This window comes from Phasianus colchicus, chromosome 7, assembly GCF_987193195.1.
Source record: "Phasianus colchicus chromosome 7, bPhaCol1.hap1.1, whole genome shotgun sequence".
NCBI classification, from domain to species: Eukaryota; Metazoa; Chordata; class Aves; order Galliformes; family Phasianidae; genus Phasianus; species Phasianus colchicus.
The window spans coordinates 33,945,227-33,971,038 of NC_143442.1; the positions used below are offsets into that span (position 1 = coordinate 33,945,227).

At 44.3% G+C, this 25,812-nt stretch overlaps 1 protein-coding gene and 1 long non-coding RNA gene across 2 annotated transcripts; one reads left to right on the top strand and one right to left on the bottom strand.

Annotated features, from left to right (window-relative positions):
• Positions 1-208: 208 nt before the first annotated feature.
• On the bottom strand, positions 209-6,961 carry LOC149917317 (uncharacterized). Its single transcript, XR_016468467.1, has 3 exons — positions 6,209-6,961; positions 5,497-5,597; positions 209-287 (listed from the first exon to the last, which is right to left on the bottom strand). It is a non-coding gene; the product is annotated as an uncharacterized LOC149917317 (long non-coding RNA).
• Positions 6,962-6,973: 12 nt separating this feature from the next.
• ATIC (5-aminoimidazole-4-carboxamide ribonucleotide formyltransferase/IMP cyclohydrolase) lies at positions 6,974-24,441 on the top strand. Its single transcript, XM_031604576.2, has 16 exons — positions 6,974-7,130; positions 7,273-7,399; positions 7,767-7,843; positions 8,701-8,767; positions 10,631-10,719; positions 12,387-12,538; positions 12,659-12,815; positions 14,433-14,558; positions 14,710-14,817; positions 15,409-15,494; positions 16,333-16,422; positions 17,443-17,571; positions 18,336-18,428; positions 22,527-22,709; positions 23,464-23,619; positions 24,077-24,441. The coding sequence occupies exons 1-16, from the start codon at positions 7,109-7,111 to the stop codon at positions 24,194-24,196; spliced, it is 1,782 nt and encodes a 593-aa protein (XP_031460436.1). The 5' UTR covers positions 6,974-7,108; the 3' UTR covers positions 24,197-24,441.
• Positions 24,442-25,812: the final 1,371 nt, after the last annotated feature.

A 25,812-nucleotide genomic window follows, 5' to 3' on the forward strand; every position in this document is an offset into this window, starting at 1 on the left:
TCCTATGGTGCAGTGGTGGATCATAGAGGCCTACATCTCCCAGCTAGCAACAAAGCCAATGGTTCCCTCCCATTGCCTAGAGCCATAGTGCAGTGGGAACCAGGTGATGACTAACCTGAACTCTGCCAAATGACTGTTCTGCCCTCCAAATGTGATTGAGGGCTGACAGATACACTTCCTGCCAACTGATCCATGTCACAATAAAACTTGGTGATAATAGCTGCTTCCTGAGAGCCTGGATATCCACTCTTGCTCCTGCTTGCCACTGGAATTTTGAATGCCTGTGCCTATAAAACAGCAAAGATGAAATCACTTTCAAAAAGACAACAAATAACCTTTACAAGAACATTATAAATGCTTCCCCATGCCAACTCTCCTCCCAGAGAAAGCATAACTGATGGCCACAGTGACTCCAGAGAAAGAGGCACAAAGCAGAGATGGGCACAGTCACAGTTACAACATCTGAACTGCACAGAGCGGGGAGGAGAGAAGCACTTCTGCAGAGCCAGCACTAATCCTGTTCTCTCCCCGGAGGGGTCGGATGCAGGTTTCTTCTGTGCATCTGAGCTGCAGAAATCAACAAGCAAGGCAGGACACAGCTTGTACACTGGTAGGAACCGTGAACATCACAGCTCCACAGTTCCAGAGTAATTAGCTGCATGACTAAATCCTATTTTCCCCTCAAAAGTATTATCTGGAAAATTCTATTCTTTATTCTACAACCAAAGAAATGTTAATTTTAAGGCCTCTTGATCATTTTCAAATGCTTGGTGTTTGTTTTTTAAATGAAAAGCTTGGCTTTGATTTAGGTGGAAAAAAAGGCTGGTTCAGTGATGTTTTCTGGAGAAATAAACTTCCTCCTCTGGTCATTCCTTGCTGTAGCACTTCAGAGAGACAGTTCTGAAAAGCCAGATTTTGTCCTGTTGTGACTGGAGACTCAGAGCAAGGAAGGTCAGAAGCAAAAAACAGAGCCACAGCTGATTATGAATGCAGGGCATACAGGGTAGAAGCATTTCAGAAAGCACAAGACACTCCTGAGGAATCAAAAGCCACTGAGTTTTGAGCACTAAAGAAAAGAAAAAAACATTCATTTTCTTTTCTTTTTTTTCCCCCTTCAGTAAGATGTTATCCATGTTTCTCAAGCCAAAATGCATTGACCTGGTCCAGTTTCCTGGGAGGTTAAAAAAAATAAAAGTGATTTATGGAAAAAAAAAAAAAAAAGCTTCATTCTCTCTCCATCCTCCTGTTTTTATTATGTGTGAAATCAGCAAAAAAAAAAACCCTAAGAATGTTTATTACAATACAAACATCTGCCAATTAGAGATAGCTCCAAGGTCTCACCAGCTGTGGCACTGACTTCTATATGATGCTGGACATGTCACATGTACAACTGCCTTTTTCCATCCTGTTTAGCCATATTCCTATTGTGAGATCACAAGACATTGTGGCAAGACTCCTTCTTACTTTATATGCCAGCTCTCTGGGGTCCAGATCACAGTTAGCCACAATCATAACACATATCAACAGCCTCCTATGCCTGCCTTTCCAGGAGAGTCTCCTGCTGCTTTTGGCCAGCTGCCATTTTCTCAGGCATGCTTCAATATCACAACTCTGTCTGCATTTGCTGTCAGGTCTCCCATGACCCTGTTATCAATCTGACAGGGTTTCCTGGGTCCCACAGTGAGCTGCAAATGAATGCAGGTTCACAGAGTTGGCCTTTCCCTGTAAGCCGTTCCTTGGCATTTGACAGAAAGATGAGCAGGATGTTTTGGTGGAACTGAACAGTGGGGTTTGTTGAACAGTGCCTAAGCCCTTCAACACTGACTAGTCTAAGCTAGTCTTCCATCCAGTTTTTTCCTCACTGTCTACAGAAGAGAGAGACTGAAGACAAGTATTTCAGGGACTTTGTGAACCAAAGATGACTGAAATTGGATTGCTATATAAAATGCATTTGTTTCTTCTTAATCTGTTGCAGGCTCTCAAGCCAAGCTTCACTGATTTCCATATGCTTCCTGACACTTTATTATTAGCCCTGACACTATTTGTATTGTGTACTAAGAACTCCTCTGTGACTATGTTTTGCTTTTTGCTGCAGACCCCCCCTCACTCTACAACAGATGATGCCTGGTGGACAGAACCGTCACCTCTGCCTCCAGGCTCTCACCCCACCCACGGAGCATTTCACCATTTCCCAGATCTTGTCTGAGCAAATTCCAAATATCTCAGGAACCACAGGGAATTAGCATGCCGACTGAATCCTAAACCAACATTCACTCATTGTCATCTGTATGTATTGGGTTGTAGATCATGAAAGGAATCACGCTCCAGCAAGCTTATTAAGTAAACATGGAGCAATCTAGCTTAGCAGAGAAGGGCTAATATCTGAGAGACCTGGGCTGAGGCAGAAAATTCCTGTGTTATGCTGGGGAAATATATTAGGGGCAGCTCTGAAAGGCACAAAGGACAAGAGGCATGGATGAGTCCTTGAGATGGATTCCTATCCTTGCTGACATGCACAGAGCTCTACAGATTCCCCCTTCCTCTGTTATCCAAAGCAATAAGCTAAAAGGGGACTATGAGAAGAAACAAGTTAAATAAAAGGCTTATGAACACATCTTCTCCTTGTGTCATTGCATGGGCTGGGCTCTTCCACAAGGTCTCTTTCAGCCCAAACCTCAGTGCACTCAGGTAGCTACACTGAGTGCTGGCTTCACAGGTGAAAAGCTGTAACCAAAAGATGGTGAAACTAATCACATCCTCTGCCTTAAGAGCAAAGGTGCCATTTCTTACAGGCATCTTCACTGCTTCCATCCTGATCCCAGAAGGACACCATCCCCATTTTAACTGCCCTAGCGCACCCTAGTGGGAACCCACTCCCTGCACAGCTCTGCAGTAGCCCTGCAGTAGACAACTCACCTTCTCTGCGAGACACTGCTTTGCCCCTTTGCTTACACATCACAGGCTTCTTCCTCACTCACTGACACGGGGTCTTATGCCCTGAGATTCATTGTCTCACTGCATAGGAGTTCCAGACAATAGAATACACAACAATTTGCCAACAGAAGAAACTATTTCTTACTTTTTTTTTTATTATTATTATTATTTCTATGCTTGGATAGGAACAAACTACTGTGAGGAAAGGAATGGGAACATTCAGAAAATAAATTGTTGTTTGGTTTATGCACCTTTGGGTCTCATTCATAATCCAGGGTGTCATGAGAATAACTCAGGCTGAAATCTGCAAAATTTGTTCTATTACAAGGAAATTGTTTCTTTTGCAGAAAAAGCATTAGAAAGTAATAGCAAAGCTTTGGGAAAACCCAACAACTAATGCTGGTGCTTGAAATGGAGACATAACCTTTAAAATCCATTGTGCACATGAAGCTCTCTGGTGTCTCTGAATCTTAGCATCATCTCTGCATCTTTATGTGACTGTGATGATGGATTTACAGACAGCCAATAAACAGGATGCCAACCCCAGGGAGGTGATTTAAATGAGAGTACAGGGAAAGAAAAGGTGCTCAGGATTCACAGACTCACAGCACAGCTTGAAAGAGACCTTAAAGCCCATTCAGTTCCAGCCCCTGCTGTGGGCTGGTTGCTACCCACCAGATTGGACTGCCCAGGGCTCCATCCAGCCTGGCCATGGGTACTGCCAGGGATGGGGCAACAACAGCTCCTCCAGGCAGCCTGTGCCAGTGCAAGGGTTGAAAAAACAACACAAAATGAGAGCTCTTGAGTCTCTCCAGTTACTCCCAGCTAGTCCATTCATCAGCTAAGCTGCTGAAGTCAGTTCACAGGTTTGATAACTAGTGGCAAACGGCCTGGACAGCATGAGGCAGCTTTTGATCACGGTTAAAGAGCTTAGAAGCTCTTTTTCTCCTGGAATACCCCAAAAAGACTTCACCCTACAGTTCTTGCAAGCTCTTAAAGCAAAAAGGTAGATAAACAACAGCAAAAAAATACAGTGCTAACCATTGAAAAACAATCTGTATTATGCATTCCATTCCCATCCCTGTTGTATTATATTTGAGACAAGGCATTTGAAGCCTGCTCAAACAATCACTTTTATGAGTTCTCAATGCTGTGATGCATAGCCTCATAATATTGAGTGTAGGGATATATACAAATACTTGCAAAACTAATACTCTCTGACTATAAGGCACCTAGAGAAACTGAGGTCCAGCATATGGCAAAAAGCATCCTGAAGGAAGATGCCAAGTACCAGAACAAGGCAGATGGTAGGAGAGCTGCTTTGGATGTAACATGTTTCCCACTTACACTTCTGTAATGCAATAGAAAGCAGAGCAACGACAGCAGAGTAGCAAGGTCTTAAGCTACAGTAAGCAAGGGTTTGCCCAAACACAACAGCCATGGACAAAGAAACAAAGGAAAAAAGAAAAGCTACTTACCTTCAGAAGGCCTCAGACACACAGAGATCTCCAGCAGAATACCATTGCTTCCATTGCCAGTCCTTAAATAAGGTCTGGGAAAGGGTGGATCCTGTCTCCATCCCTTCTAGTCACTGAGATGCATTGCATGCACCTGAGCTCCCCTGGGTTGGCCCTGTCTTCCCACCAGGTGCTCAATCACTGCTTCAGGCCATGACAGCATTTCCACAACTTCCCTATTTCCTATTTAAATAACTGCCAGTAAATAAAACTGTTTGGCTATAGATGTATGCATCTGCCTTACATCTTCCTAAATATGACTATGCTAAGACAGAGCAATTTCTGCATGAAGGTAGTACAGAAAGTACATAAAAGAGGCAAGAGGTTGCTTGTACATGAGCAGAGGATGGAGAGGCATACAGATAAAAGCAGGGAATCAAGCTTATTTATGAAACTAGACGTGGTATGATGAATAACTTCCAAGCTGAAGACTTTTTGTCCAGGTAGCGATGCACACAGTAATGTGCTTTTATCAAAGCAGCCTCGTGGCCGTGAGGCATGTTTGCTGAAGCCACTTTTGTAGCACTCACCATGGATGACACCTTCCTTATTGAGGCAGGGCTGCAGAGGCTTGTGCTTTGTTTCCTACATCTGGATTGGGTTTTTCCTGGTTCACTGCTAGGTCAAGCCCACTCTTCTGCCAGCCCCCAAGCAGCTGCAGTGATAGCTGGACAAACCTAGGTTGGCCTCCTACCCTAACAAATTAACACACAGCCAGATTAACCTGTTTTTTCTACATTCCTCTTGGTGTGAAAAAAAGTAACAATAGAGAATGAGATTAAACAGGGACTCACAGCCAAGCTGGAAAGCACTGTTATTACTCCCTATGGTCTCAAGAGAAGGGAATCTACAGTATTGCTCTGACAACAGCAAAACCAAGAACACCATCCCTTTTGTATGTCTATTCAACCTCACCCTCCTTTTACATCTCTTCACTAACACAGCACAGCACATTGCTAATTAAATCTGAATTTCCTCTCCTGGATGTAGGCCTGCTACAATTTAGAAATAACCTTAATTTAGTATCTATAATTGTAGTATTTACCTCTTCCCATGATTTCCAGTATAATGCTACTGAGTTCTTGGTTCAAGGTGAACTTCTGCACCAGTTTGTAACACCAGAAAAGTTCCAGTCAGACATCACTCCTATCGAATAAATAAAGGAATGTGAGCAGAGCACAAGACATTTGAATATCCTGTAAATATCACCAAAGAAAAACCACCCCAGTTAATTAGTTAAGCTCTATAAAGCAAAACTAAACATTCGGGGAGGCAGATGATTTATTTTCTTGGTGCGGCCACCCTTAAACCAGGATGTTTCTGTCACATCTATATCCATACACAAGAGCACACAGCCAGGATAGCCCTGGACAGTCCAAGAGGACACGGTGTAAACTCAAACCTCCCCCCCTTCCACGCAAGCCCCTGAGCAAACAGGAGCCTCACCTCAATCCAAGGGGCAGCAAACTCGCTGGACAAGCGAAAAAAATCCCAAATGCCACTATTTATGCTGATAATGCCTCTTTGTTTGTCTGAAAGCAATATCAGCTCTGTCCTCTCGTGCATAGGCCAGCATGGCCATCCGCTTGCATCTGCAGCATCTCCAAACACCCTGCTTTACAAGAAGCATCCACAGTGGTCCTTTAGCATCTCAGATGCTGCCCCAGAATATGCAATTGCTCTCCAACCCCAGATAAATATGCAGAGCCCCGTCAAATCTTTCATTTTCACACCCATTAATCATCCCCAATGCCCACCTCGGCTGCACCGCTCTGCACTCCGTGTACAACAGCAGTTCTCTCCAAGGTATGTATTTTCATAATGATGGTGCTCATGTACCACTTAGCAGTATATTTTCATTTGGCCCCAGCCGCGCTCCTGAGCAGTAATTTATTACTGCTTGTCACTAGCTGCTACTCAGAGTAATACATATACCAACTTTATTTAGTGTTCTGTACGTCTTGCTTGACTCCTTCTTACACAGACAATACTGCCCAAGCCTACAGACCCACAAATCACAACAGCCTGGTTTTTCTGGGTGCGTTTCCCACTTTTCTGTAGGATCTGAAAACTTGCATTTATTTCCTCTTTTCTAACGCACAACCAGCACGCAGGGAACGGCTCCTGGGGAAGATAAAAACCCTACAGATGCACGCTTGGGAAGTCCCAAATCAAAACTTAGGATGAAAGTCGACGGCTTGAAGTTGTACCAGGGGAGCTTCGGGTTGAATTTTAGGAATAATTTCTTAGAAGGAGCGGTGCTCATGAGGGAGCAGTGGGTCACCATCTCTAGAGGGATTCATGATGCGGCACTGGGGGACGGGCTGGGGTCTGAAGGCACGATTCTAGCTGAATAACTCCACGATTGTGTTAAAAAAAAAACCAAAACAACACGAGGCACGTCGTTGAGAACTGCTGCTGAGAGGACGCCCAGCACTGCGGGCACAGCTCCCACACAACCCCAGCGCAGCCCTGCAGCGCGCTTTAAGCTTTAAGCAGCAACGTTTAACCCGAGCTCTGCCTCTTCCTCCCCGCCCTCTCGACCCGGGTTGGGGCGGAGGTCCCACGTGGTGCTGCTGCTAGAGCCCAAATCCCCTCGGGCCGCCTTCGATCGTTCTTTTCCTTCCTCTTTCTCTCTCCCGCCCGCAACGCGCGCCATGGCCGCCCGGCAGCAGCTCGGTAACGCGCGGCGGGATGGGGGGGGGAGGGGACGCGCGCAACATGGCGGCCGCGCGGCGTATGCGAGCTGAGGGCTGGGTTTGTGAGTTGCGGAGCTTCTGAAGGGTCTCATCTCCCCCATGGTGGCCTTTTCGCCTTTCAGCTTTGCTCAGCGTCTCGGAGAAAGCGGGCCTGGTGGAGTTCGCCAGGAGCCTGAACGCTTTGGGTCTGGGCCTCATCGCCTCGGGAGGAACGGCCACAGCTCTGAGGGATGCGGGGCTGCCCGTCAGGTACGCGTACGGCTCCGGCCGCGCTGTGCGACTGCTGCTCCTCACACGGAGCCTCTGCCGTCCAACGCTCAGACTTACTGCCCACCTGCTCGCTTGGTTATCAGTGAAGCCCGAAAGCAAAGGATGGTCGCTTTCCCCTCCCAACGGGAATGAGTATCCCCAAGGGATGGCATCGCAAAAGATGGCAACATTCCACTCCCTGAATAAATCTAAGAGATACAGCTCTTCCTGCCACCTTTCTGCACCTGAATGATGCCTCTTAGCATTGCCAGTAGATCAGAATGTCCCCTAAGGGTAATTAAACACAGAATCGAGAGGTGAAGTCATTGTGGCACTGATGATGCCGTGTGTTTTTCTCATTGAGCAGAGATGTTTCGGACCTGACAGGGTTCCCTGAGATGTTAGGAGGACGTGTGAAAACCCTTCATCCTGCAGTCCATGCTGGTACGTTTCTGATGGTGTGTTTTCAGTCTGGAAGAGAGATCCGTGGGCAGTCAGGGTGGAAAGAAGGGATTGAGGGATGTGGTTTTTTAAGGATCGTGAGGAAGAACTGAGAAATGATTACAGATTTGCTCTAGCAGCAAAAGGAGAGGTATGATGCACGAGGTGGAGAAGAAGCATGTGGTGGCTGAATTACTTCCTCTGTTTCTTTGCTGGCATCTCTGCAATTAGAGCTTTTCATCCCTGGAGCTAGAAGTAATGGGGCTCTTCTGCAAATGCACTTGTGAATTCTTTGTTCAGGCAATTTCAGGCCTGTACAGGCAGAGAGCTCCACTGGCTTTTAACCTGTGGGTGAATCTGGTGTGCAGCATAAGGAACATGACAGCATAGTCTTTAGTGGGTGATTTCTGCATGCTGTGATCTTTCCTGGCTCCTAGACCTCAACCAGCTGCCTGTGCTGTTCCACTAGAGGCACAGCCTCTTGCTTCAGTTGTTTTATAGGCTTTGCTTATTGCTGGCTGATGAGTGACAGGTGCCTTTTTCCTCTCCGTAATCTCCTTGTCAGCTTTAGCATTCCCATGTTACCAAGGGAATGTTTATAAAGGATGGCTTTGAGGTTGCTGTTCAGCACTTGGAATCTTCCAGAATTTTGTATTGGGAGAAAAAAAATTGTTAATATGGAATTTGAACAGCCATAGAACCAAGAAAATGGAAGAGAGGCTGAGGACCATCTGAATTCGAGTGAGAAAACTTATGGATCTGGGGAGAAGCACAGTCTGAAGAGAAGTGCTGAATTAAGAAAATGTTTGTTGTGGTGTCAGTCCTTTATTTTAATGAGCATGTACTGTTTTTGTAACCAGGCATCTTGGCTCGCAATATTCCAGAAGATAACGCTGACATGAACAAACAAGATTTCAGTCTTGTAAGGTAAATTTTGGGGAAGGTGAGGTGCAATTCATCAGTAATCTGCAATGAATGTTGGAGATCAGTCAATGCTGGTGGATGGGAGCAGTGGGGATCTGCACACCAGAAGAACTGCAGTCTTCTTCCTACTTCCTTTTGGGAGATGTTATATTTTTAAAAGTATGATTTTCTACACTGAACAAATAATTTAAGCAAAGTTACAATGTGTTTTCCATGGAATTTTTATCTGTAAATTTTGAGACTTGTTGGGCCTTATTACTGTTACTGCAAAGTTGAATTCAGTGCTTTTGGAGCTGGTGCAGCTCCTCTCAGCTTGGCTCTGGGTGTTTGATCAGATGGCAATACTTGCTTAGTAAACATACCCTTTGAGATTTACATAATGTTTACTGAGTTTCAACATGAGTAAAGACTAGATATGCAAAACAGGTCAAGAACATGCATCGTTTGTGCAGACAGAAAACAGATGTAAATCAGAAAACTTACTTGGCCACCCTGAGAAGGAATTGGAGCCAGAAAATGAAGTAACACAGTTCATGCACTAACACGTGCACAAGATTTTTTATTTTTTTTCTGTTTTTGTTAGAATGCATTTACTTGTTGTTCTTATGCAGGGCAGCTTGGGACTGTTTTAACTACTTGATTTTAGCATCTAACCTAGAGATTGTGAGCAACCACTTTTGTCACTACTTAGATTTAGAAATAAGTGGTTGAATCATACATAGTAAATTGTAGATGTAGCCCAGACAGAGGGGTATAGATTGCCTATGGTGATTAGGCCAGAGTCCATCTCTGTCTTTTTAAAAATGATTTTAAAAGACCTGTGCCTAGGATGAATGGGTTTCCAGGCTGAATTTGAAAAGCTGGAATTTAAAACCACAGGAGTCCTCATAGATGACTCTGCAGTGGGAGCTGTTCAGAATACACTGCGTTTTAAAGCAGGCTCTGCTGAATTACAGGGGAGTCATGTTTTTACATCAGTGACATCAAGTCATGCATTTGCATCCAAAGTAATAATTTAGATCATCTTATGTAAAGCAGAAGGAGCTGATCCTCAGCAGGGGGGTCTTTGTATGGTTGCATTAAGTTTACCTACCCGCATCATGGTAGGAAACCTTGATATTATCTTGATTTCCACAGATAAAAGCATTAGCAAAAGTCCACAGATTGCTGATGGTTTGCAACAGGTCAGGGGCATGAATGGAGGGAAGAAGAGAGTACTGGGAACAGAACAGGCAAAAAAGGATCTTATAGTAGAAATTCAGAGACATAGGGTGGTGTTGTAGGATGCAGGCTGTGCACTAAATACCTTTCAAGTTTCATATGTTGTTGTTTTTTGTTTTTTTTTAAATTATTATAATGTCATTGCCAGAAAGTGGCATGTAGGCTGTCTTCTGCTCTTGGAAAAGTTGAAGAAAATCAGATTGTTTGGTTGTGCTTTGTTTGCAGTGCTTACTGTTACGTGAAAGTTGGATGATGCTTATTTTCAGTAGTGCTGAGAGCCCACTCTGAAGTTCTTTGAAATGATTCACCAAAATGACAAAATGTTTAAACACAGGACCACGCATTTAAAGAAATTCTTCCTTAGCTAGCTGTAAACTGTGGCACTAACCACTGTAACACTGTATAATGCATAGAGTTAACTTGTATGTGCCTATGCCACCACCATCCCTGGTGTTTCACCATTGTGACACCTCCTGCTTCATGACTACACACCACCATTCTTAAGTCTTCTGGAGAAAGAAGCCTTGCCTATAGAATCTTACATTGATCACACCGCAAAAACACTGATAATACCTTGTGCATATCAAGTCAAGCTTGACCTTTCAATTTCTTGCTGGGTAACCCTGATTTCCCCTTAATTCTCAGAGTTGTGGTGTGTAACCTCTACCCCTTTGTGAAGACTGTATCTTCTCCGGGTGTAACTGTACCAGAAGCAGTGGAAAAGATTGACATTGGTAAGTTAAAGGAAGAATAAACTTATTCTCCAGGCAGACTTAATGGTTCTTTAAGTGATCTCAGTCCTCTTCTTTTTGTTTGGAGGCCTTGCACACTTGTAAGGAATCATCAGACATCTGTTTGATGTAGAAGTACAGGAAGTGAGTTTGTAACTCTTTAGGATGCTTTCTTGCAGGAACAAAATGCTTTTGCTCTACTCCTTTTCTAAGTTATTGTCAAAGGAACATTTTCTGTGCTGTGGCTCAAGGGAGGGGATAAGGAAACCTGATCCTATACCCTAAAATGTTTGTGTGTGGCCTCCATGTGAGCTGGCCACTTAAGCTCATATGGATTACTTACTCCTAGCAATAGTTGCTAGGTCATCTATGAACATTTTGACAGCAACAGGATTATTCTCATCAAACACTCAAAACATCACATCCATGGTAGTTGGCATATGACAATAAATTAATGACAACCAAGCCAGGCTGCTGGTATGTTGTGAGAATATTCAAGAAGGAACTTCTCTGTGTCAGGCACTAGAAGAGAAGAGCTCGAGGACTACAAGGAGACTGAGAGGCATAGCTGGGTAAACCTCATTGGTTTTAAGCAATAGCAAGTGGCTGTTGAAACAGGTTGGCAGGCCACGCTGTGTAAACGGGGGAGGTGTGCACTGCTCAACATAAGGGGCCTACAAGGAAAGAGAATGTAGAGCATGCTTCCTACTGAGAGCCAATTAAATCTCTTTTAGAACCTCTGGCAATGTAATAAAAATAAAAACCAGTTTTAGAGGGAAGAGGCTGAACCAGGAAGACATTACAGGGAAAGAAGTGGGTCTGCATGTGCAGGAGGGTAGTTAGGGATCTGAGTTTTGAAGCACGGATGCCTATATTATCAGCAGTTCTGTTCTTCGTGCTGGTTATTAACCCCCAAAGACTTGCCTTTGCTTCACTGCAGCATCTCTGCATGGCAGCTTGTGCACAGTGCAGCCACAGTTTTGTGCCATGAGATTGGATTGGGATTGAATTTTCTTGCAGTAGTTTAGTCCAAACGATGCCCAGCAGAGCTCTCTATTAAATGTTTTATGAAGTAGTACTTGCTCTGTATGTAGCAATGCCAGCCTCTGCTTTTCTGTTACTACAGCCTAGTATCCTATATGATTTAAAGTGTTATAATCGCTGTGCAGAGTCAGATTTAAGGGGGAGGCATGGCATTTTATCTCACACAGAGGACCTGCACAGTATTCATTAATATTTGCAGAGAGATTTGAGAACCTCAGTTGCTTGGTAGAGTAGAAATAAATCTTCCTGTAGACTCCTCCCCAGCCCAGCGTTGCAGAGGATGGTGTTTAAGCAATATGTGCAGATAGCTGTCCTCTTCAGGATGTGGCTGTGCTGCTGGAAGGTGTTCTTTCCCCAAGTGCTCTGCACAGCATGGGACTCGTTTACTTTCTCATCCCTGCAGCTGTGCCATTTTTTGCACTTTCAGCACTGGTTTGAATCATGCTAGCTGACTGCCTTGTGCATTTTCAAGATGCTGTATGGCCCCTTTTCTCAACACAGCCTGGGGAGGTGGGCGCATCCATCTGGCACAAGTGATTGCTTGGTGCACGTCCTTTCTTGGCCTCACATGTGGTTATGCTGAGTCTAGATGAGAAGTGCCTCATTCCTCCATGCTTCTTCTGCAGGAGGAGTTGCCTTGCTCCGGGCAGCTGCTAAGAACCATGCTCGTGTGACAGTTGTGTGTGATCCCGCAGACTATTCTTCTGTAGCTAAAGAGATGGCAGCATCAAAGGACAAAGACACTTCTGTAGAAACCAGACGTCACCTTGCACTGAAGGTGAGACATGTTTGCTCACAGCAGAAAGAGAATATCTTTCATTTATTCATTTTGTTAAACACCGAATCGTTTGTAAGTTGATGTTTGTAAGCTGACAAGCATCCCCTGTTCTGTCCCCAGGCTTTCACCCACACTGCTCAGTATGATGCAGCCATCTCTGACTACTTTAGGAAGGAGTACAGCAAGGGGGTGTCCCAGCTGCCCCTGAGGTACGGCATGAATCCTCATCAGAGTCCTGCACAGCTCTACACCACGAGGCCTAAGCTTCCCCTGACAGGTGAGGCCCTGGCAATGGGGAGCAATAAAAGAGGGTGGGTGGGCAAACAGGCATGTCTGCCAGTCCCCTTAGAACTGAGATACCATCTCATACCTTAATGCAAGGGATGCCCAGCAGTGTCTTATGTTGAACCACTTTATACTGAGGGGCACTGTCTTTGTGATGGAAAGGTTGAGCCATGTGAGACAGAAAAGCTTGACTGCTTATCCCCATGAGACTTAACAGTAGCTCCGTATTCTCTCTTAGTGTAAGTTGGTGTGTCCACACTGAAGACACTTTAGGCAGATCTACATAATGGGCATCTGGTTTGACATCAGCTTGAGATTTTGCAGAGAAAAAGTTGTCATCATTTCAAGATATTTTTCTGCTCATTTTCTGTATTTAATACATGCCCAGTCTTTTCATGTCACCAGTTGCTGTCCAGAAATCAAGCCGTTCTTCTCCAGGCTTGAATGATTTTTGTTACTTTTCTTTCTATGACAGTTTTGAGCAGGGGTTTATTGCCTCAATTTTCCAGAGTGCTGTTGCTGCTAATGGCGACAGTGTTAGGGAATACCAGTTTCACTTGCAGAAGCTGAGACACGTCTGGTGTCTGTCTTCTCCTTTTTACCAGGTGCACACCCTCCATAGCCTTACTGCCATAGGGGAATCTCTATAGTTTGGAGAGAACAAAAGCCAGACTTTCTTTCTTAAGATCATTTTTAGTGCTGGTGAAAAGAAGCTCTGCCTTGTATCTTCTAGGAGGCTTTTCTACTCCTGCACTGGAAGCTGATTTGCTTTCAAGTCTGCCTCCTAGGTTTGGCAGCAGAACAATATTGTGTTCACCTGTCTGGCTTCGTATTATTACATTTCAAGAGAGAAGAGTTGTTTAAGCTTCTGAAATGATCCCAGTCCTGCTTTGTCAGTGCTGATCTTGCAGTTTTATGTGTGTTGGGGCAAAAGGTTTCGGGAGCAAACTTTCAAAGGACTTTTACTCTTGGTTCTTTCGTCAGAAATCTGTGCCTGATCAAGCACTTTGTTAAAAGCTTACTCCAAGCTCTGTGGCTGTGAATGGTTCATTTGACAATAATTGGAGATGCCATGTATTTAGTTTGGCTACTGCCTGAGTACTTCGTTGAGTCACGGCCACCCAAATTTACTAGACTTGTAAAAAATCTGTGTTATGGAGCAAGGGCTGTGTTTTCTGTGTTCCTCCCTGACAGCAGTCCCTATACATCTCTGTCAAAATCCTGCTCTGTTTGGCTCCCTCAGAAAGATACGGCTCTGCTCCAAATTGCTGCCAGCTGAAGAACTCAAAAACACGAGGGGGAATATCCTTTTTTTCCTTCCCTTTCTTTCACAGAAGGGGAGATGTAATGGGACAAAGCCTTGCTCTAAGGGTGTGCTGTGAAAGGGAATTACATTTGCATCTTTTGAGTCCTAAGCGTATACATTCCTCAAAAGCCACTGAAGCTTTCCAGGGTGGTTAGCCTGTTGCAGAGAAGCCTGGGTAATTTTTAAAGAGCAGTGTTGTACCAATTCCCATTCCTGGTGAGGAAACAATCTCTTCTACTTGCTTTGCAGACTGTAGGGAGAGGGCCTTGCCTGCTTTAATCTGTTTGTACTCTACACTTGCAGTGGTAAATGGCTCTCCAGGGTTTATCAACCTGTGTGATGCTCTCAACGCCTGGCAGCTGGTGAAGGAACTCAAGCAGGCATTAGGGATCCCTGCTGCAGCCTCCTTCAAACACGTTAGTCCTGCAGGTAGAGTGACTCCTTGCTGCCAGACTTTTCTCTTTGAACAGACTGACTTCTGGCAGGCCCTGCCAGTGGTATCTGTGTCTTAACAGGGCCCCAGGGGCAGGGCTCGAGGGAAGGATTCTGGTTTGAGTGCCCTGCTTGTGTTTCCCACTAGGTGCTGCTGTTGGAATACCTCTCAGCGAGGAGGAGGCACAAGTCTGCATGGTACATGATTTACACAAGACCTTAACACCCTTGGCATCTGCCTACGCTCGAAGCAGAGGTGAGAGGCCCAGGAATAAACTAACCTGTCCAAAGAGTTCTGCGTAAGGCTCTACTCTGAATAGCATATTTTGCTTTTTGCTGGCTCTCCCCTTTGTAGTCTACTCCTCCTCTTTAGGTTTTTCTCCATAAGCAACTGACTAAATGAACTAACTGCCCACATATCAGAAATTGCTCTCCAAGTGAGCTAGGCTGGAAGCACATTCAGCCTTCTACTGCAGATGGGATGCTGGGGAATACTTACTTGAACAGGAATGTTTCTACCCAGTATTTGGTGGATGATTTTTTTTTTATACTTTTGAAGTTCAGAGCTTACAAAAAAAACAAACACAAATCAAAATTTCCTCCTCAGCTTAGCTGAGGTACTTTGCTAATTATCTCATTGTCTGTGGCAAAACAAACAAACAAACAAACCTGACATTATGGAAGACAAAGTGAATTTAGGTAAAGTTAAAGGATACACTAGCACGTGTCGTTCATTTTTCACTACTTTAGGGACCACTTTTGGTCATTGTCCACAGAAAACCATTGTATGATTGGTGGAAATATTCTGCCATAGTTGGATAAGTGACTAGAAAATGTCATTTTGCAGGTGCTGATCGGATGTCTTCTTTTGGTGACTTCATTGCCTTGTCTGATATCTGTGATGTGCCTACTGCTAAGATTATTTCCAGAGAGGTTCGTTAAGCAGCAGTAAATCATTTGAGGGAAAAGGGAGCATCACAATGGATGGAGTCATTGGTTTGTTGCAGCCATTCATGTTTGGATTTGACCTGTTTAACTCAAGACAATTTATTGGCTTTTTGGATAATTCAGTATCTGGGGTGCTGGGAGCTGATGCTTTACAGGACACTCATCCTGCAATGTGTTGCTTCTGATTTTCTTGAGAGGAGAAAGCACAGTGCAAGAGGCTGTCTTGTGCATTGGAGATTTCTTTTCAAATAAATGAAAGATGGTGTTTGTGAGGACAACATTTGGTACTCTATTAAAACAACAAAACAAAAAAACCCATCATTGTTAGGTGATGAGAATATGAACGAAATACATTTAATCTTCATGCTTCATGGCACTGATTAATGTAAACTCTTATCTTCAACACTGTTAAGGCAGTGTTTTGTTGACATTCTGTGTCATCAAGAGGATTACTGTTGAAATAACTATAATACATATATAATTATTTTTTTAGGCATGTTGGAGCTGAGAAGTGAGGATGTCACACATTGGTAGTTTTACCCCTGGAAGAGTACATTACTTATCAATTCTGTTGTGTATAAAGTGATATAAAGTGAGGCTTTTTTTTTTTTTTTTTTTTCCTCCTAACTCCTGCTATGGGCTGAACAACACTGCTGTTTCCTGTTTCAAGGACTGAAACAGATGCTGTAGTAATGGCTTTGGTACTATATAGTACTTAGAGACCTCTGAGAGGCAAACCTTTGCCTTTCTGGATGTGGCAGGGAGAGTTTGCAATGTTAGCCCCTCTCTTTTTGACATAGGTGCTGAGATCTCTGTGTTGCAGGTATCTGATGGTGTGGTAGCTCCTGGCTATGAGGAAGAAGCTCTCAAAATCCTTTCCAAAAAGAAGAATGGTGCTTACTGTGTCCTTCAGGTTTGTAGTCCTGCTGCCTGCAGCCCTGCAGTACTCTTCCTGTACCAGATGTTAGTGTCTGGATAACACCCACAGCTATCTGGATCAGGGAGACCAGGCTTCCCTGCAGTGTAAGCCAAACACATCCTACTTCTGCCTGAATCTGAACAACCAACGAGCACATAACATTAACATTACAGAAAGAAAATCCAGGGCTTAGCTGAAGTTGCAATTGTAGTGTTGCTACCAAGGGAACTGTAGAAGATGGCTGCGGAGCTTCAGGCAAGTAGGAATGAAATTGCAGACAATCTTGGCAGCTGATTACCTCCTGAATTCAATTAGCTTTGCAAGGATGAGGTTGTACTGGTTAAGTCTGTAGCTTTAGGGCCCGAACAGGGATACTATGGAAAGTTGATCTGAAGTAACTTCAGAGGATTAGCAAAACCATACAAAGCGTGTACATGGTTGTATTTGGAGCTAGTAGCCTTAATCTGGTTTACTTCATGTCTCAATTAGCTGAACAGGGGCTATCAGAACTCTAAATCACCTATGCTTGGGTAGACCTTAATGCATTTTAACAGTTCCATTTAACTTGGCCCCATACACTTGACTTGTGTTGCTTAACTGTGCTGCAAGCTTGTGTGGGTGTTCCCCAAGGAAGTGCATCTCTGGAAATAATCATGTTCAGTGTTGAAGGCATTGGGAGTTGTACATTAAGGTGTATAGGAACCCTCCTCAAAATATTTGTGTGGATGCTTTTACCTTTCTGTGTAAGATGGGAAGACTGGAGATTTTTTGGCTTTCGACATGGATGGTTGTATATAAGCATGTAGACTGTTCTCCCCCTCTTCACCCTTTCATTATCACCTCCTGCTGTTGAGACCTTAGTGCTCCAATTAATTCTAACTCCTCCTGATGTTCTAACACTGCTTTCTCTGAACAGTTCACTTCTTCTGGATTCTTCTGAGAGTGTTCTAACCTAAGCTGTTACTTGAGCTTTGAAGAGCTCAGTGTTTTATTGCCCTGTCTGTTGGCTTTTAGATGGACCCTAATTATGAGCCAGATGACAATGAGATTCGAACCCTCTATGGATTGCAGCTCATGCAGAAGAGGAACAATGCAGTCATTGACCGATCCTTGTTCAAGAACATTGTTACAAAGAATAAAACTGTAAGTCTTAGAAAATAAAGGAGCTAAAAAACTGGTAGAGCTGAATGATGTGCTTTCATCAAGGAAGTCAGCCCTGTTCTATTTTAAGAGCTCTGTCATTTTAATGACATGAAACTTTCTACAAAACAATGCAGCAAGCTTTTTGGCCAAAAAGTGCTTGGGCAAATCAGTGCAGTTTGCTTCTGTTTTGATTCCTGGTGTACATAAGAGAAGCTGGGCCCTGTCCTTTATCTCAGACTACCAAAATATTTATATTTCTTATGTATGAGAAGTCACTGTTTCATTTCTTATGGTGAGACAGTGTGTTCTAGGGGTCCACTGTGATGTCACTCTGACTCACTGTGTTGTTCTCCCTCTTATATACAGTACATAAACTCAGGCCTTCCTGATGTTGCTCATCACTTAGGTTTCACATCATCAGATAACTATTAGTTATTCCTGTGTCTCACTGTTCTCATTAAAAAAACAGATGTTAATGAGTACATTATTAGTCACAGGATCAGAAGCAAGCTCAGACCTTGAGGTAATAAAAATCATATTAATAAATTAGCAGTGGAGTGTACTTAAATCAACATTTAATGCAGATTTCATGAGTTAGTATTATGGTCCTGTGCATAGTTGAGTATATGCTTAGCTTTTGGCCTGTGAGCATTTCTGAGGACAAGAAGCAAATACAGAAGACTTTACAGGATGAGGGCCACTATAGAACAATCTGAACCTGGTAAGATTAAGTCAGTGAGATTGACAATGGCATTTTGTTTCAGCTGCCTGAGTCTGCTGTCCGAGACCTGATCGTTGCCAGCATTGCTGTCAAATACACCCAGTCCAACTCAGTGTGCTACGCCAAGGATGGGCAGGTAACCAAACCAGACTGCTCTGGGGACTGTGCTTCCAAGCCAAGCTGATCAGAGTGCTTTGATCAGGCACAGGGTTTAAAATCATTTAGCACAGAGGAAGCTATGAAACAAATATTCCAGGCTGGATGTGGCTGTGGGCAGTCTGGTCTGGTGGTTGGTGGCCCTGAACATAGCAGGGGGTTAAAACTAGATAATCATCATTGTGGTTCTTTCCAACCCCAGCCATTCTGTTCTATGGCTATTCATGGTTCTATGAAATATAGATGAACTGTCCTAGAACAGAACAACAGCTAAACATGTTTCTCTTAAAGTTGCTTCAAAACCTAAACCTAATACATTTTTTTCATGATAATGACAAGGCTGGGTCTTTCAATGATAGGGTTGGAAAAGCTCTTATGTGCTTCTGTGAGTTAGGCCTTGAGTCATTTCTTTGTAACTGTCCTGCCTTTTATCATTTTGTGAGGGCATGTGCATATGCTGTGGTCTGGTTAGAGCCTTAGGAAGTGACAGTAGCTTTCACAGCTGGATTCTGACCGTCCAAATGGGTCGTAATTTTATTTTATTTTCATTCTAATGCCCTGGGGACATCAGAAATCTTCTGTGCTTCTTGGTTTTTAAGAGCTTACAGTGGATGTTGGAATTCACTGAGATATTATCAGATGTATAGGTGAGATCCTGATCTTGAATTTTAAAGTCCTAAGTCATCACTAGCTGTTCAGTTTAAATCAGTGATCCAAAAGTTGATGTAAATGTGTTGAAAGTAATAGGGGTTTTTTTTGGTCCAGCGGCTCATACTTGTAATGCTTTTGTTTAGCTGGCTCTGTGCTCTCCACGACAACTTTTCCATATCTCAGGTTATTTAAAAATCATGATAATTCAGAAATAGAAGCCCAAGAATGCTGGTGGTCTCAGTCATCATAAATTATCAAAACGCATCAAACAAATGATCAAATGGTATGTTTCAGGTACAGACTGTGAATGAACTGCAGTGCTGTTCTTCTTGCATCTACATGTGTCAGATTGTTTTTACAGCCTGGAAACATTGCAGCACTGCCTCACAGTATTTTTTAGGGTCACGTGCTGTATGGTTCTTGAAAATACCTCTCTGGAGAGCTGGCATTTTTCTTTCCTTACAGTTTTTTTTTTCTTGCTCTTGAATGGATCTCTGTCCTCAAGAGCATTAATTCTCATAGCCCCAGAACAAAGGTGACACTATCTTTGCTCTTTTTCCCTTAGTACAGCAGCAGTTTCCCTAGTGCTTTTCTAAATCTAGACTTACCATGTTGCTCCAGATGTTTCTACAATGTGTGTGGTAATGTGTGTACCATATGGAAGGAAAAAGGCATGAGGGAGGAGTGGAAGGCAGTGTGGGCAGGCAGGGGTGTAACCAGCCTTGCTTCACTGATGCTCTGTGTATTTGCAGGGATATATTTCAGTCAAGTATTAATGTACATTGTCTTGGTTTGCTGTATATGTGACACAAAAGACAAAGAGGCAAAGATGAGAGGTTTGTATGCTGCTCTCTGTCTTGTAAAGGTCAGCAGCCATTCCAATCGCTTACTCAACAAGAGTGGCAGATCTGTGTTGGGTCTTCAAATCAAAGCTTAATGTCTTCCTAATGAGACTTACAACAGTCCAAATGCAGAAATAGCAGTGTAGCATGCTACAGGTGATGATGGAGGAGTTCAGATTGCTGTCTCTCAGGTTTAAAATGTCAAAAAAGCCTCTTGAGACTGTTCAGCAGTGAGACCACTGTTCCCAAGGTTCAGATGGGCAGGAAATAATGTCCACAGAAAATCAGTCTTAAGATACTGGTAAGTTCAGGTTCCTTTTGGTGATGCTGTGCAGAATTAAATACTGATCCTGTCTCCTACTATGATGTGACATCAGCTGTGCTCAGGAATATTTGGGTGCAAAAGAAAATAGCACGAATCAAGAATGGGGAACAAGAAGTAATTTCCTGTTCCAATGCATTTCCAGGATGTGACTTATTTAGGTTCTGTGAGCCACGCTGGGGGGAATCCAGTTTTCTTTCAGTTCCATTGTTTTTGTTTTTCCAGGGGTTGTTTCAGCTTTGCACTGTTTCTGTTCTGTTTCAACACTCCCATGCATCAGATAACCAGAGCCTTTTTGACAGCCTGGCTTCACTACTGCTCCAGCTGGGGCTTGGTGTTAATGAGTCCTGGGGAAGGCTGGAGTGGGAGGAAGCATTAATGGACCTGAGTGTCACTTAATTTGCAGGAAGTCAACTGCCACTAATTGCAATAAACACTTCCACTCGTTTTGTCTGACTTTCAGTGCAGCTGAGCCAAAGTCTGCAACATGCTGGCTTACACTTTTCTCCAGTGATACTATTTGACTTTAGCAATTCAAAATTATTCTTTCTTTATTCTCTGCAGAATAGGATAAACCAAACCTGTTAATTTAGTGTACTGTTTTCTACCAGTGCCACATTGCCCTCTCAATTGTGAAACCTTTTATTTGATTTTATAACTCTAGGTACAGGACTTCTATTTTCACTTGTTAATCAGTAAATCTGACCAAATTCAGGCTAACCTGCATCATTTTTCAGAGTTTCTTTGGGCATTGCCCATCTTGTCCACTCCATGCTTTTGCACATATTCCACTTATGGGACGTGTTTGGCTTTGCTTTGAGCCAAAGTGTATAACTTGCAGGACACATTATTTTGCTGAAATACTGTCTGGGACTCTCCTTGGTCTGCAACCCCAGCTATGAACTTCTGTGCTAGCCTGACCTGCCTTGCTAAGTCCACACTTAAAGGCTGGGTGAATTAAAGTGTGTGCTGTGTGATGACTGTAATCCCTCTTGGATGTGTAGGGAAGAAGAGCTTCCACTGATGAGGCCATGTAGCTATGTGCAGCTAGCACTGAACTCCCTTGAGATGCAAAATCCCATGCAAGTTTGAAGGTCAAACAGATGGAGTGTGAGAAGCTTAGGTTAGACATCAAGGAGTGTTTGCTGGGGGGGGGGAACGTGTCCTTAAGCCATGAGGAGCATGGAATCTATTTAATATCCTTATGAATTTACTAAGTGCTGATGACTGTTTAGTTACAGCTGAGCAGATGATATTAGATAGCAGCCCAACTCTTTCATTTGTTCCTTGAGGGAACGGTATCCAGCAGCATGTTTTTATGGTTCTGGTAAGAGGTGAAGTCACTGTGTCTTGATTAATTAAAGACAAATGATTCATTCCTTTGAGGGCAGTGCTTGACTTATAGCTTTACCATCTGCTGCAGCCTGAGCTGGAAACTCTGAGGCGGTGGCCAGAAGTGCTGGCTTCAACACAGCATCCCTGGAGTGATACCCCATGCGAGCAGTCTGGTGAACAGTTCAGCTTTGGCTTCATAGGGGCAGGAAATTATGGAAGAGAGTCTTGCTTTCTGACAGATCTCTGGTATAAAATGGCAGGAGCTCTTTTTGGAAAGCAGAACCTCTGAAATCTGTGGAGGAAAACTACCAGCCTGAGGTTTGACATCACAGTGCGACTAGATGGTGTATTTGCCTGGCATGCTTTTGTGGCAGAGGGCTGAGGAGCAGCAGGCAGACCCCCAGCTCAGTAGCTGTGTTTACGCACTGATCGTTTCATCTTGGCTGAAGGGGAGCAGGAGAGCTTGCCACAGATGCACAGCATTGCGTGGTCTGGCTCCAGACTTGAATGTAATGAGGTATGAAAGCATAATATGCTGACCCTGACAGTACTGAGTTTCCCTGATTCCTGAGGAGAGTGAAGCTGGTGTTGTACTGCCAGTGTCCAGTAACCAAGACGTCCCCAGCAGCATTTAATTTTCAGTAGTGTCAGCACTCTACGAGTTGGCTTTGTCTCCAGTGCAAGCTTGCACTCACCTAGATAGGATGCCAGGGCTTGTTTGCACTGTGTGTTGGGCTGTGACACATGGCTTCAAGGTTGTCTGTCCCTATATCCAGGTGATGAGATTGGGGATGCAGTTATTTTCCTAGTTTTCCTTGCTAATTACCTGTGCTTCCTCTCAGATCCAGCAAGGAGCAACTAATTTGTGGGAGGTCTTTGCTAATTGCTCTGAAGTGGGGTGTGATGGTGCTTTGTGTGCACTCTTCAGGTCATTGGCATCGGGGCAGGCCAGCAGTCCCGCATCCACTGCACACGCCTGGCTGGGGACAAGGCCAACAGCTGGTGGCTGCGACACCACCCGCGTGTGCTCTCCATGAAGTTCAAAGCAGGAGTGAAGAGAGCAGAGATCTCCAACGCCATCGATCAGTACGTCACTGGCACCATTGGAGAGGTAAGAGGGTTCCCTGAGATGATCCTTGAGGTCCTGAGGTCTCCTGAGGTCCTGAAGCCTGCTCTGCACATTGGTGTGCAGCTTGGTGTCCTTGGATGTTTGCCCCCAGTGTTGAGGTCATGCTTAAATCCCTAGTTTTTAAGTTCTCCCTGTCCCATCGTGCCTGCTGGCTGTTCATTCTGGTGCTTTGCTGTTTGCTTCTATGGCATTTTGGATTCCCGGAATCGTTTTGACCTCCTCAGTACAAAGTGAGACAAGAAAATAGCATGCCCTTTTTAAGTATCAAAAGCCAAGAGCTGGACTGGGGACTGAATGAATCATCTTGGAGTGGCTGCTGGTTTAAGGGGATAAGAACTTCAGTGCTGTTCAGAAGGTGAATCACAAACCAAGCTGCTGTTTGCCGTTCATGAAGTCATCCCCCGCACCCAGGTGGTGTGTGCTGGCACTGACACAGAGCAGCACACTGCAGGCAGGCTGAACAGAGCATCTTGGAGGAGATCCTTGAGTTTTGGGGTGCAGAGGGGAGGAGGAGGTGTTTAAAGGATGCGGGAAGAGCTGACATTGGCAGCGCATTCCCACCATCACTCGGGATTGTAAAATTTCTGGTGTGAGGTTGTCAGCAGCAGAGCTGTGGGAGCAGAAAGCACAGCTGCACTGGGTTAGAGGGATACCATCACTCATCCTGATGTGCCCCTGCTGGGTACTGCCAGCAGCTGGTGCCTTGGGGCTGAGCTGGCACTTCTCATTCCTCCAGGATGAGGACCTGGTGAAGTGGCAGGCCATGTTTGAAGAGGTTCCCGCACAGCTAACAGAAGCTGAGAAGAAGCAGTGGATTGCCAAGCTGACTGCTGTCTCCCTCAGCTCCGATGCGTTCTTCCCTTTTAGGGATAATGTTGACAGAGCCAAACGGGTAAGGTCTTATCATGGCTGGGTTTCCTGCTTGAGTGCAGTGCACAGCTCTGGGGAATGCCTCTGTTCTGTAATGAGGGTGCTGGCTGCAGTTGTGTGTCCTGGGCAGGGTGGTGGTGTGGTTACTGGCCTCATGTGGATGGTGATTATCTTGCCATTGGTTGGGTTATTGGTTTAGGATGAAAAGGGTATTAAATTTTATTTAAAAAGAAAAAAAAAAAAAAAAAGCTTAAGATCAAGACAAAGCCTATTACTTCCAGAGGAGCCATTTTACTCCTGGGCTACAGAAAGAGCTGAGCACTCACATGAGAAACTCCTCTTTGAATTGCTTTGGGCAGTGGAGGCTGTTGTTTTTTCAGTGCTTGGAGTGAGATGTTAATGAAGAAGTGAGGCTGCCAGCTCCTTTTCAGGGCAGTTTCAGTCCTGTAATCCCTCTGCTTGTTTCTGTCTTTGTTCAGAGTGGAGTTCAGTTCGTCGCTGCCCCGTCTGGCTCTGCTGCCGACGAGGTTGTGATTGAAGCTTGCAATGAGCTGGGAATAACTCTTATCCACACCAACCTTCGGCTGTTCCATCACTGAGCTTCTGTGGGCTGTTGTGGCCCCCATTGGTCACAGTCTCACCAGCAGCAGTGACCTGGAGTATCACCAGCTTGATTGGGAGGCAACTGCAATCTGTATTTTATTTAGCAGGTATTTGTAAGATCTGCAAACAAGACCTTTCCCTGCACTAGCAGAGAATAATAGTGCAGGTGGTTGACCTCTAACGTAGAAGAGTCTTTCCTACATTTCTACATGTCTCTTACAAATAAACATATGGTTCTCAGCTATATGAAGATTGTCTTATGTCATCCAAATACTGTGTCCTGAGGTTTATTTTTGAAGTAAATCTTAAGGCATACATTGTGCACTGACTTCACCAGTTCATTAGAAGGCCGTTGGAATGGTGTCAGTTTGGCTTATGGCCAGCTTATTAAATAAATGGATAAAAGTCTGGGTTGTAAACTGGTCTAAGCCACTACTTTGGAATTAGCACGTACTTTTTTCCAGGTGCATTTGATCCATTGTGGATCCTTTATGTCCTAGATGAGCTTTTGGCTGGAGGCAGCATCAGGTTGGTGTCTTAAAGGTGGCGAAGCTCATTCCTGCAAGTTTGTCATGCTTGTTCCCAGGCACAGAGCTCAGTTCAGGGTTCAGATACAGGCATGTGGGAAGCAATTTGCCTGAAGCTGCTTCCATTCTCCACTCTGCACAGTTTGTATTAAACAGATTTGAACTCTGATTAGAAAAACAGTGAAAATCTGGAGCACAGTTAAGATGAGTGAAGTAACAGTTCAGGCACGTTTTTGCTGGCAATCAGTGACCATTTCAAAGGGATATTTTGGTTCCATTTTATAAAATCTGTTCAGTTTTGGCAAGGAGCAACCCACAGTGTTGCAATAAACCAATCTGTCATGGCTTTGATCTCCAGTGGTACGGGGGGGAATGTCCACATGTGTTCCCTTTGCTAAAGCCAACATAGGGGCACACAGGTAAGAGGGACCTGGGAGAGTGGAAGGTCACGTCTTGCTGCTCCTGGTTCTGCTTCTGCTTTGCCACAGCTATGGGCATGGGTTTTGATTTACTTGAGGTGGTGACTCTGTGACAGTAAGAGCTGCCTGTGGGGTGGTCAGACACAGGACCTGGGGTTTCATTCTCAGGCTGTGCTGCTCCAATGCAAGGAACAAGCACTGTTTGACAAAGGCTTCTCATTGCTGCCATTGGGGAAGACCACCTTTGTCAAGCATTTGCATGCGTGTGCACACCTGTATGTGTGTGCCTTACCCTGTGTTCTCTGCCTTACCTTGCCTTACCTTGTCTTCTCTATACACCATCACAGCAACACGCGAGTCTTGGCTGAAATGTGAAGGTTAGCAGAGAAAAACCCTTTGGAGTTTACTGAGATGCCTTCAAAGTGTGTGACACTTCCTTGAGCTGCAGTCTTGCCTCTCTTATCCAGAACTGAGCAAAACTGAGAAGCTTGAGAGTACCAGATTAAGACAGTAGCCCAGGATGAAAACAGTGCATTACTCGATGTTCTAAAGCTCCCTTGCTGGCTGTGCTAACCCCAGCTCTAGCCAGTGTGACTGCTTGCTATGCCATTGCTTCCTGTGGAATAGCAGTGGTTGGAGTCCTTGTGGTTTTTATTAGTATGTACT

What these genes read in the sequence shown, in the direction of transcription:
- ATIC (XM_031604576.2), top strand. Translation starts at nt 7,109, where the DNA reads ATGGCCGCCCGGCAGCAGCTCG. An exon ending in CAAGATTTCAGTCTTGTAAG is followed by an intron (nt 8,768 to 10,630) that starts GTAAATTTTGGG and finishes CTTAATTCTCAG; the next exon opens with AGTTGTGGTGTGTAACCTCT. An exon ending in GACGTCACCTTGCACTGAAG is followed by an intron (nt 12,539 to 12,658) that starts GTGAGACATGTT and finishes TTCTGTCCCCAG; the next exon opens with GCTTTCACCCACACTGCTCA.